General features: G+C 40.2%; 2 protein-coding genes across 2 annotated transcripts; one reads left to right on the plus strand and one right to left on the minus strand.

Annotated features, from left to right (window-relative positions):
• Positions 1 to 151: 151 nt before the first annotated feature.
• On the plus strand, positions 152 to 2,594 carry chchd4a (coiled-coil-helix-coiled-coil-helix domain containing 4a). The gene is made up of 3 exons (XM_077574211.1): positions 152 to 353; positions 648 to 746; positions 955 to 2,594. The coding sequence occupies exons 1-3, from the start codon at positions 332 to 334 to the stop codon at positions 1,281 to 1,283; spliced, it is 450 nt and encodes a 149-aa protein (XP_077430337.1). The 5' UTR covers positions 152 to 331; the 3' UTR covers positions 1,284 to 2,594.
• On the minus strand, positions 2,454 to 9,405 carry LOC144057016 (netrin-4). The gene is made up of 10 exons (XM_077574210.1): positions 9,010 to 9,405; positions 7,477 to 7,916; positions 7,128 to 7,406; positions 6,063 to 6,189; positions 4,736 to 4,924; positions 4,445 to 4,661; positions 4,232 to 4,356; positions 3,196 to 3,264; positions 2,942 to 3,112; positions 2,454 to 2,865 (listed from the first exon to the last, which is right to left on the minus strand). The coding sequence occupies exons 1-10, from the start codon at positions 9,134 to 9,136 to the stop codon at positions 2,729 to 2,731; spliced, it is 1,881 nt and encodes a 626-aa protein (XP_077430336.1). The 5' UTR covers positions 9,137 to 9,405; the 3' UTR covers positions 2,454 to 2,728.
• Between the last annotated feature and the right edge of the window lie 3,310 nt (positions 9,406 to 12,715).

Genomic DNA, 12,715 nt, shown 5'->3' on the forward strand with positions numbered 1-12,715 from the left:
ATAATACATTAGCTGTATTGCAGTAAAGAATAGAAATGAACCAACTCGTAATCAAAGCAACTCATTTCGTGATAGCATGAATAATGTGTACAGGCCAACAAGCATCGCAAATTAATTGAAAATGTCATGTCGGCGAGCCTTGCTGACGTCATCCAACTGCGCCGCCGTATGAGGAGGTTAGGTCAAGAAGTTGAGCGCTGTGGCAGCGGCGCAGATAGAAGACTATCAGACCTGTTTGTCAGATGAAATCCCCTCCTTTGTTGATTATTTTCGCTCGTGCTGGCTATCCTTCATTTCGGCCGACGAGGTCGGACGGACGCAAGGAGCAGACATGTCTTACTGCAGGCAAGAAGGTAAAAACGTAGACCGTCCATTCATTTGAGCGCGTGTCTGCAATGTCACCGTGGTGCTGCTATGCTAAGCTAACTTTCTACTGCCAGTGCCACCTGACTCAACTGATTGACTGGTTTAAGTCTCTCACTCGTACGTGGCTGGATTTGTAGTATAGTGTTTACATGCCTGCTCTCGTTTGATAAACGTATGGTCGCGTTATGTCCAGTTCTGAAAACAATTATCTGCATGCTATTCCCGAGTGGCGACAGAAGTACTAATAGTTTTCATGATTATTGTGTGTATTGTGTTTCCAGGTAAAGATCGCATTATCTTTGTGACCAAGGAAGACCACGATGCCCCCAGCAATGCCGAGCTGATTGCAGACGATCCGCATGATCCGTATGAGGAGCATGGTTCGTAATTTGATACACACAGGGTGTTTATATGTTTTCTGATAGACCACTCAGCTACTTCCTATGTGGTAAACATATCTTTATTTGTATAAACAGTGTACACATAGTGGGTTATTGGTTGTTACATGGAAAATTATTGTTAATGTTGGATTCACACATCAGGTCCAAGTGCACAACCTAAAATGCTGCTGTGTTTTTTTGTTTGTAGGCCTCATCCTGCCCAATGGCGACATCAATTGGAACTGCCCGTGCCTCGGTGGCATGGCCAGCGGACCTTGTGGCACTCAGTTCAAGGAGGCATTCTCGTGCTTCCACTACAGCAAGGAGGAGGTGAAGGGCTCAGAGTGCATCGACCATTTCCGTAACATGCAGGAGTGCATGCAGAGGTACCCTGAGCTTTATCCTCAGGAGGAAGACGAAATTTCCAACCAGCCGGAGGCCATCTCTGCTCCTGACTCAACCGAGGGCCCTGCCTTATCGCCCCAAACCGACTCTGTTCCTGTAAGCTCACCGACAGACAGCAAGACTGCCAGCTAAGATCAACTGTCAATCCACAGGTTGTTAAATCTGTGTACAATCACTGTGTAGATTGATGCCCTTTAGTCATTAAGACCACTTACGAAGGCCTGTACTGTGGTGGCTTTCGTGGGCGGAACCAGAACAGGACTTGAAGCAGAAACATGTATGGTAATGTGGTGGTGGTGTTTATGCACAACCATGCCTGGATGGTTCTTTTGACCCTTGTCAGTGGTTGAAAAAACAACACTCCCACAAGAAAAACAAATGTCATGAGCATCTCCATTCCTGATTAGTTTAATTTAGTGTTTGAATATTCTTACTTTTCCTGCAAGTCTTTGCATTAAAACACAAGCCATTCTAAAACCACTGTACAACTACTGTACTGTACTGCCTTACATGTCATTAACAGACAATACAACCTCTGTATGATTGTATTTGTCAAACATACATACGTGTTCTTAGAGAAATCTAAAGGATCTCAATGTTTTTATATCGATATTTTGTGATTTGAGTGTGTAAATGTTGGGCCTGATTACTCTAGGCTAGGCAAATTTGTTGTGCTGATTCCCCATCTGAAAGAAAAAAATGCTAGCATGCAAGTGCTATGTGTAATTATAGATCTGATTATCATTATGGCATCCTTAAGTTATTAGATTTTTTTGGGATATAATGTATGTATGTTCAATATATACATTAAAAAAAAAATTCAGACCAGTACCAGTAGTGGTACTTGACTATAGAGCTGTTTGTTGCCAACACCACTAGTACTTTTGAGACATAAAATTCCCCCCCACCAACAAAAAAAAGATACAAATTTATATTAATATAAATAGTATATATATTTTAGAGTATGTATTTTCCTTTAAATTTGCATGAAATTTGTGGCAATCTTCTTCTAACTTGTAGTTGCTGATCATAAAAGGGACACAAGTGGCCGGCCGATACTGATATTGTCTGCTGTCCCAATTACCAATATCTTGAAACAAAGCGAGGTTTCGCCCATCCCTAATGTATACATTTTTTGAAACAACTGCATATTATTTTTTGTCTGCCCACGCATCATCCTCCCAGACTGACTTACCAGGTTTTTTTTGGCAATGATTATGGGATACGCACATAAAACACAAACATCTGATGTGCTGTGATTCAGGCAGCAGGACATTACATGCATTGCAAACCGACTTTTCTCCTTTAAGGTTTTGTCAGGCAATTTTATTAAAATTCAGATATTTCAACATTCACAGTCACCTTTATCTGCTGTGTGTTGAACAACAATTATGCCTCAAATTGACATCAGTCATTCAGAATAAAATGGTTGTGGTGGAACAATTACGCCTTGTTTTCTTTATTTATCTATAAAGGCAATTGTGTCCTCTTTACTTGCCCGCGTTTAAACGTCTGTTCATTTTCAGTCTTTTCTTAACTGATTCTGTGAATATGCAAAGTTTTTTGGAGACCGTCCATCATGGGCATCCAGTCCTTAGGCCCTCTGTAATCAGGAGACCCAATCTGGGGGCCCAGGGGACCACCGCACTCTGCATTGTGACCAGCAAACGGCCGGTTGTTGAGTCTTCTGGGCCGGCCAGCAGGTACTCCATACCTGCCGACAAAACATTTTCTTCTAACTCGTGTCTGTCATAACAACAATGTGCAATAAATGCATATATTATATTTGCCTGGGTTTAGAATGGGGCAAGTGCATCCACGGCTGGTCCAGGACACGGGAAAGATGCTGGTAGTCCCCAAGCTGAGTGCCACCAGACCTGATCGTAGGACCTTGCGCACTTTGACCTGCACTTCTGCATGGCTGCCCTTGTCGTGAGCTGACACCACACTCGCCTTCATCACTGTCAGGGTTGATACCAATCCACGGTATGTGCTCGAATTATAAGAGCCATGCATACGTTACGCAATACAAATACTTTCTTACCATAATCATGTTTGATTTTGCAGAGGTCAGACACACTTCTTAGCTTTTTCTCCTTACAGCTGCACTTTCCTGTGGGTAAACACAAGAGCAACATTTGGACTAGCACATTTAAGTTGAGCTGATGAAGTTGAGCTGATGATCATACACTTTTGTTTTGAATTCAGTTCATTTTAATGAGTTTTTAGAGCAAAATAAAGGTAACTAAGTATTGTGTAATAAAGTAAACTACAATTATCAAATGACTGTTCAACCTTTCTTTTGTACCCCCCCAAAAAAATACATTTAAAATAAATCCCAAAAGCTCATGTATGTGATTACCTGACAGACAAAAACAGAGTACATTTTCACTCTCGTTAAAAGATTTAGTTGGATTTATGAACATAAAATGTGGTTTCATTTAGTTGTTTAAAAAAAAAAAAATCATGAAAATATTTTTGTTATTTTGGTAGTTTTTGTTAAAGGGTACTTGACTAATTTAGTCATTTTCAGCAATAAAAAGTTAATATTTTGTATAGAATTAATTTGGTAACTTCAATTAATTCCTTTAAAAACACATTTTGCCACTGACCGAAAATGACGACATGTGTACTCAGGGTTTTTTTTTTTAATGTTTTGCTCTTCCTGTCTGCATGCCTATCAGTTCTTATCGCTGCTGGAAACGTAAATTTCACAGAGGGAGTCAGTCCCAAAGGGATTAATAAAGTCAAGTCTAAGTCACATGACCAAACCCAGAAAACAGGTGAGCCCTAGCCTAATTGGTCATTACCTGAGCTCTGAGCATCTGTGATGTCATAATTAATTGTACATAAAATAATGATGATGCTATGAAATTAATTCTAGACAAAATATTAACTTCTTTTTTTGCTGAAAATGGCTAAATGGGTCAAATATGCCTCTAATAACCGTGGTTTATATGAATGAATTTGAAATTGTTGGCATTATGTCAAAAGTAGACGTTTTGCAGGTTCATGATGGCTGTGCATGGCTTTGGCATGTGACACACACAAAAACCTTCCTTGTGTAGATTTGAACACACCTGAAGAGTGCAACACAGAGACAGCTTGCTCTTTTGGCCACTGTGCCTCTTCATCCCAAAATTGAGACTCCAAAGCAGGGATTTTTCCGCCAATGGGTATGTTCAACAACTGATTATTTGAATGGCTGCAAAAGCCAATCGGAGTCACTATCAAGTTGAATTCAGTCTTCTTAATGATTGTGTAAACATCTTGAAACAAAGTATACGGCTCACCTGTCCTGACACAGGCCACTAGTGGGATTACAGCTGTTAGGGCAGGCGCAGGGTTTGCACCCCTCAGCTCCGAAGCCCCAATATCCGGGCATACAGTGAGTGCAGCTTGTGCCCTCAACGCCAGTTTTACATTTGCACTGCCCACTCCGAGGGTGGCACCAGGTTTCATCATCTCCAGGATGTGGAGACAAGGAGCCTTGGGGGTCACACCAGCAGCCTGAAAGACGCACACATTTCCGTTAATGCTCTGCTGCTTCCATCCACAACAATGATTCAGTTGGACTCACTTACGCTGGCAAGTGTGGGGGGAGTTGATGGGCAGGTTCGGGTGACGGTGGTATCCTCGACGACAACGCTGGCATCTTTGCCCAAAAGTGTTGTGTCTGCAGTTATCGCAGACCCCGCCGCTCAGGCCGCCGCTGGACAGCCATGCTCGCTGGGAGAAGTGGCAGCTGTCTGCATGGTCGTGACACTCACACTCTGATGCCAGTTTAAGAAATGAGAGAAAGACGAGCCGTGAAAGTCACATAGTTTGCTAGTTCCTGGCTTTCAAGTAGGGCTGGACGATTATTATATTGATTTTTTTCAACGACTAAAACTCAACGACTCAAAATTATAATCATTACCCCCATTCACGTTGAACACTTTATTCTTGAACACTATTCTTTTAGTCAAGTATAACCTAACCCTATTAATATCATATAAGCCTCTTGCATTTTCATTCTTCATTTGAAACTTAAGCATTACATAAGCCTTTTTATCATATTTGTTTTATCTTATGTTATTTTTCAAGTCTGTATACTTAGTGAGCTATCCTGGGACCTCAGGGATTGTATTTTGTGCTACTTGAATTTTGAGGAAAGGAAAATTCTGTGAATCCTTAAACTCAAAAAAGTTAAAATAAAAAAGTAAAATAAAAATCATGTAGGCCTATACTAAAACAGTACAGTAATTACGAAACAAATACTGCTGTCACTGCGCGTTTTGGCCTCTTAGGAGCAGTGTGGTGCCATGCATCCATGGTGTACACGTTTGATGAGAACAAAAAGTTGTGATTGCTTTCTATTAAAATAACTCGTTTTTCAATGATTGGGAAGAATTTGTGCCTTTGAGTAGTGTTATTTTACCCGTGGGCATGTGTTTCAACAGCATTTGTGTCAGTGAATATTCGTTATTTGAAGGACTATTCCCGAAGTTGATTTTAACTTCCTGTTAGCATTTGAATGGAATCTGCCATGTTCTATCATTAGCGCTAGGCTATCGATGTTTTAAAAAAGGAAGCATGTTTTGCATTTAAAAACACGCTGTATGTAATTCTCCTTATCGCGTGTTTCGTTTTACAGTCAACCCCAACTGGAGTGTCATTAAACAGCTTAAGTACGCTTAGGGATGGAAGAATCATACTGATTCGTTCGGGCTTGCTACAAGCTACATGGTGCATTTAGGGTCCTTTCACAACGTAGGGAACTTGTAAACGCGCTGCGGCGTTGTGCCTAATAATAGTTTTTTCTTCGATCATTACGTTTAATTGAGAGAAGCCAAGATAAAAATCGCGATAAAATTTCGATTAACGGTCCAAAATTACTTTCAAGTCACCTTCCTGTTAGTTTTCACTCACTCTGGCATTGATTAGCATCACCACTGCTCCCGTTGGCAGGCCTCCAGGGACGGTCGTTGTAGAGCGGTGTACACTTCTCACAGTGGGTACCTGCTGTATGATGAGTACACACGCACCCACCAGACACCTGCAAGGCACATCTGGAACATTTCAGTATTAACTCATCTCAAACATCTACCGTCTACAACAGGGATGAGCAATTTAAATGATGGAGAGGGGCACTATTTTTTAATTAGTACTAATACTGGGGGGCCACATAGGACTAACTACTTTAACAGGGTGTATGACAAAAATGCTGTTTTAAATATGGACAAAATATATGCTCTAAATATTTCATTTTGTATGTCTAAAAGATCCACTGTTCAGCAACAACGGGTTTGAAGTAAAGTAAGTATTTTCTGGGCTTGGTCATGTGAAGTTGGCAAACTTGAGGCCATATGCTGCATTCGAGGAAGGTGGGAAGTCTGAATTTTGTGACGGGCTCATACCAGAAGTGTGCACTTCACCCCTTTGAACTCGAAGATCCGAGTTGCAAGGGGGGCCACAGCTTTACCGATTGGCTTAAATCTGACGCCACTCAACAACGGCAAATCACATGAAGACACAGACCGTAAATTGCAAAACATTATTTACACAAAAACATATTTCTCTCTTTATTATTACATTCATTTAGTTATTCAAGATAAGTAATTTCACCTAACTCAACATGATTTGTAGTGAATGCCGAATAAGCAATTTATTGGAATCTAGCGCTTTGAGGTCGAAACGAGACATTAAAATGGGATATGTCAGAATTCCTACCCTCTTAAAATGCAGCATTTAACACTGTGATGTCATTTTCTGGTACAATTGGCAAAATGGCCGCCCCCTGAGATGGATGAAAATGGATGGTTTTGCTGCTTAATTCACATTTCACAAGTGCACTATTGATCAAAATACCGTGTTTCGATTACTGGGGCCACATAGAATATATTATTGTCAAGAAAATTTTGATGGCTTCCCCTTGTACGGCATGTTTATCCAACAATGCTTTCTGTCTTTAAGGTAAAAAAAACAAACACTCACCATGTTACCATGCGTTTGTGTGTCTCGACTGCTGTGGCGTGCCACACAAAGCTCCGCATGTCCGTGGCACAGGCATGTCCCTTGTGCCAGTAAATTATAAATGGCATAAGAGCCTGTCATTGAAGTGGCTGTAGGCTGTGTTTGTTCCATTGAAGGAGGACAAATCTGAGCTTTTAGCAGTTTTATACGCAGACTGGTGAGGGTCAGGCGGACAAGCGCCTCTGGACTGTAAGGGTCCAGTGCGTTTGCATTGCTGGGGTCGAGTATCCGTAATATCACCTTGGAAGAGACAGTGCATGAGCCGGATTCTGACTGCCGATATGCGAAAGACAATCACGACATCTCTTACCTCGCCACCATTGCAGGGTGCTACGCTGCTGTAACGGGATGTACACAAAGAGCCAGGCTCATTAAAATCATCGGGCAAACCAAACTCCATGCTACAGTTGTGTGCAAAGACCTTAAGGACATCCCAGGACTTCCCAAAGTCTGTCGATCGCTCAACGGCCATGGCGGCGGGCCGCGGCGACCGGAACAACAAAACCACATGGGACAGACAGAACTGTGTTTCCAGGTCCAGACGGATCTCGTCGCGCTTCCCCTCCACGCTTGATTCCCACCAGGTGTTTGGATGCAAGAAGGGATCATCGCTCATATGACTAGGTGGGTGGGGACATGGGCTTTGGTCATGGGAGGTGTTCCCACAGCTCCCTGAGAGGGTGATGAGGGCTCTGCCTGTCGCCAGGTTCCTAATGGGCGGACTGCAGGCATGCTCTGCGCATCTGGAAACTGAAGCACAAGGACAGTCAGTGTGGTTTTGCCATGCTTTATGATTAAACATTAGACCAAGGGCACAATAGCTATATTTAACTGTTCAAAAATTCATTGATTCGCCCTAATTCATGTTACACACAATTTCCACCTTTATCCAAATAGACACTCAGGTTACAGTTCATGTAGAGGCAAGGCAGCAGTAACGGCTGCCTTTACCAAACATATAATAGATGAAATGTAAGAGCCTTTTCTTTCAAAACTATTGTCAGAGAAGAAAAAGGCCACAATGTAAAAAACAAAACAAAAAAACTTCCGAATTTATTTCATTCACATCAACATACGGTAATTAAAAGAAATCCTGTTGTCTGGACGGGATATTTTCCACATTAAATATTGTTTTAAAATGATTCTTTAAGTAGGCCTGACTAAAAATGCATCGACTTCCAAAAATAATCATGTAATCCAATGTATTTTTTCAGTCGTCATAATGCCATAACTTTATCCCCCTACCACTTAAATTGCAAATATAGTTACCATTAGTAGTACTATACAAAATGCATTATAAATTAACCACCTGTGGCCTGTACATCATCTTCAGCAGTCCAGAATTGACAAATTAAATGCTTCATATTCACGAGATGCTCTTATTGAATGTATTAATTTGTGCAGATCATTACAGTATAGAGTTGAATTTATGGAATAAATTCCAATGTCATTGTGGGCCGGCTAGCTGGCCGTGTGAGGACGAATTTCTGTTTGTTTGTTTTAAAGTAACAGTGTCATTGCTAAATAATACAGTTTAAATATTGCTTGTCAGCAATGCTCATTCTAAAGAACACGGGCAAAGTAGATTGGCATGATAAGAACAGAAAGGCTGAAGTCTGTACTAAAAAGTCTAACATCTACAAGCAGTACAACAAAGAGAAATGCTACGAAATGAAGGGAATAGACATGGGAATTAATATGGAAACGGTATTAGAAATGTAGGTTGTCGTGTTTCTGGTCATGTTCATGGTTAGCAGGGAAAGCCTTGTGTCAATGATGACTCACCACAACCAACACTTGACGCAAAAACTGCACCACCCGTAAATAAAACGAATCTCCTCACCTGCTCCACTCCGCGCCAAGACCGCAAACATCCAAATGACACCCAACAGTTGCAGCATTAGCCGATGTTCACCTTTCCCAAACATTCTAAACGTACTCGCACGTCTTTTCACGTTTACAACCTTCATACTGCGACAAAGAAGCTTTTGGAGAAGGGAACAATATCATGACAAACGGACAGTAGCATCTTAAAGTGGAAGTAGTCCGATGTCTGTTTGTAATCAATGGTAATTTGGATCGGGAGAAAATCCTGAGACATCAATAAAAATGATTGATTGCAATAATAATCCTGAGGTTCCACGTGACCATTAAGCGCAAAAATAGTTCCATTTTGTCTAGATGAAGTCATGAGTCGTTACATGGGGAGAGGAAAAAAAGTGTCCTATCTCTGGTCAGGTTCAAAGCTGCACTGGAGTGGCGTGCGCGCTCTATTTATCCACCCACTAGAAAATCTCCCCGCACGTGCGCGTACTCTGGGAAGAAAAAAAGACGTCAACGTGGTTTTATTCTGCTCTGTATTGCACCTCGTGATTTTGGCCTACCTGCCACTATGAGCAGTTATTTTCCAAAGTAACAAGCTCAGATACGTCTGCTTGTCATGGTTTTTCTTCGATGTGCACCAACTCTAAACTCCTCTTTGAAGCCTGACAGGAGGAAACCCGAGAGGAGGATAAAAATAGCTTCATGCAATTTAACTTCGCACTGAGAATCACAGTTATCTGACAAATTAAATTGTCTTTCTTTGACTTGTAAAATCATCCTGTCATGAAGACTGATGGGCTTTAAGTCAGTAATAATAATAATAATAATAGTAATAATAATAATTATTATTATTATTAGTGTTAAACTTGAGACAGACAGGCACATATTGCACCATTTCCTAAAACAACAACAAAACATGTCTTTTCAGTTTTATGGCTAAAGTAAAAATTTGTTTCAACTTCATTTATCCTGCTAAATAGTAGTGTTCCTTTCATTTTGGCTGAAAATATGCACAGCCTTAGAGTAGGGTGAGAGGCGGCCTAGTCGCCAGTCAATCACAGTGCACATCACAGTGCTTTGATTTGCAATAATTTCTTGAAATAAAAGTCTCTTTTTGTCCAAGAATACTTTCATTGTGTGCAAATAGTGGTTGAGGTTTGAGGTTAACACCAGGCTGGAAAAGTGGGCTATAAAATACTCTAAAAAGCAGCAACCCCGTGTGCACGTGCAAACCATTTACATGTAAGTCGTGCTTTTTAGCAACAAAAATGCACAAAAAACACATGAAATGTCTGAATTGGCTCATTAAGTGTAATTTTGTATGATGTCATAATGCCAGCCTTGCCCAAAAACAATGAAGTCCTAAAACAGGGATACTGTGAGGAAGAATGACAACACACATTTTACATTCTTTTGCTTTCAAGTTGAGCACATATCTTCATTACAACTCCCAAATACCTGACATGGGAGGTCAGGGGGATCTCCTACCTGCCCCATGAGTCATGACTGTTTCTCTAATTGTGCCTATTTGCATTTACAGGTCTTAATGGCTGTCAGGGGTCTGTGAGTACTGTATAATTGTCAATGTTTGTTCAAAGTGCTCATACATGCCTGTATAAAGAGCACAATGTCACTTTTCACATTTCAGATCTATTCTGATGCTCACATCCCACGTCAGCTTGTTTTCTGCAAAAGATGAGTTGCCTGGATGCTGCTTCACAGGGCAAAAAAAGAAAAAAACAAAACTTAAAGGGATTTTGCGGGGTTGTCTTGCTTACACGTCCAGCGTTTAACTCATTCACTCCCAGCCATTTTCACTGAAGCAACCCCCTTCACTCCTGTTTTACTAGATTTTGTAAAAAGGTTTACATTTAAAAAATAAAATAAAAACAGGAGTAAGACCCTAAGGTTCTTTCCCTTCGCTCCCGTCTGTTTTACTGGATTTTGACTGATTTTGCAAGGTCCACAGAATACTATGTTCTATTGCTATATAAACATGGAATCTACCAAAATATAGATTTGAGTCTCTTTTTTCATCAGGATTTTTTTTATTTGTATCCATTTCGGTTTTGCAGCAATTAGCATTGGAATATATGTTTAATCATTATTCAGAAACCTGTTGAAAACACTTTGAAAAATAGCTTGTTGCAACATGGTTAATCTCTTCTACTCTGCTGCCACCTGCTGGCTGTTTTTGTAATAACTACCATTGCTTTAAGCGACCTCTTCAGGTCAGAAGTTGGATCAAAGCCTTCTGTATGCTCTAGCATTAAAAAAAACACACACACTAAAAAAACTTATTAAATACGTTTTTGGGAGTGAAGGACAAAGTGTTAAAAACGTATTCATACGTTTTGGGTTTGAATGAGTTTTAATTGATTAGAGAGTTTATTTTAACACTTTTTTCAAGAGTTTATATAGCTCCACACCCTCCAGAGTTAAAACACCACTTTTAAAACAGTTTAAATATAATAACACTTGGAGAAAGTACTTTTTAATGTTTCAGTGTTTCCTAGTGGTAAGCAAGGAGGAAAGGAGTAAGTGGGAAATGACGCTGACTCGTTTCTCTGAAACTGGAGAAGTGCAGGTGTGAATGTTGCGTTAATCTCACACTCTGCAGAGTTAATCTAACACTAGGTGATCAACTCTGTGAATTAGCTGCCATTTAAATCAGAAAATGTGTTAACATTATCAACTCCCAAAAATGTAACCCTGGAATTTTATCACTCCAATTTTTGCTCTGGGGTGTGCTAAAGTTTTTTTTTCTTTTTTCAGATTTTATAGGAGTTTTCAAGTCTCAAGTGTTCTAATAGCCATGCAGCAATGTGACATTTATCAGATGCTAACAGTGTTAGTTACTGTTAATCTGTGCAAAAAAACCCCCAAAAAAACTGGGTTTACCGTTTCGCTTGGATTTGATAGCAGGGACGTCATGTCCCACCCTTAGGGGCATTTGGCGTTTCTGCATGATAGTTTTTCAGACTGCGTTTTGCATAAAGTTACACAAATAGCATTGTGTAAAGGATCCCATGCTGCCATTAGATTTTTTGCTTCAATGAAGTTGTTGACCAAAGAGCAGACCCATGTGTGAACAAAGTGAAGGGAAAAAGGTTTGCCCGTCAATTTATTAGTTAAGATGAACAGTGCAGAACAACAACTCCCGTTATTATTCTGGAGGTCCTGTAGATTAAAGTGACTAAGTGAAAATCAACTCCTGTATCCACACCTTTATCCAGATCTTCACTAACTTTCAATCAGTTGCTTCATTGATACATGAATCGGCATTTTGCAAAGTTTTATGTTCTTGTATTATTTGTGTAAACTGTCTAATTGTTTACCCTAGTTCCTATTTAATTAAGTCAATATTACTGCTGTGAAAAAAACACCGTTGTTTATTTATTATTATTTATTTATTTTATTATTATTTTCGATCAATGCTAGGGATATATAGCTTTTGGTTTTATTTTTGGCGCCAACAAAAAAAAAAGATTCTTTTTCGCATCATTGGTGAAGGGCTAAATTGAACCAACTCCAATTTAACAGGGCAAATCAGCTCTTTTGTGATCATTAAGTTGTATTCATGTGTGTTAGTGTGTGTGCACGTGTACGAGTAGGCGCTTAAATCAAGGCCAGCAACTGATAGAAGCCAGATGACAAATGAAGGCCTCGATGACGTGCACAGGCATACTGCCAAACCAATAATGCGCACATCTGAACGTTTATGC

Source organism: Vanacampus margaritifer, chromosome 8, assembly GCF_051991255.1.
Source record: "Vanacampus margaritifer isolate UIUO_Vmar chromosome 8, RoL_Vmar_1.0, whole genome shotgun sequence".
NCBI lineage: Eukaryota > Metazoa > Chordata > Actinopteri > Syngnathiformes > Syngnathidae > Vanacampus > Vanacampus margaritifer.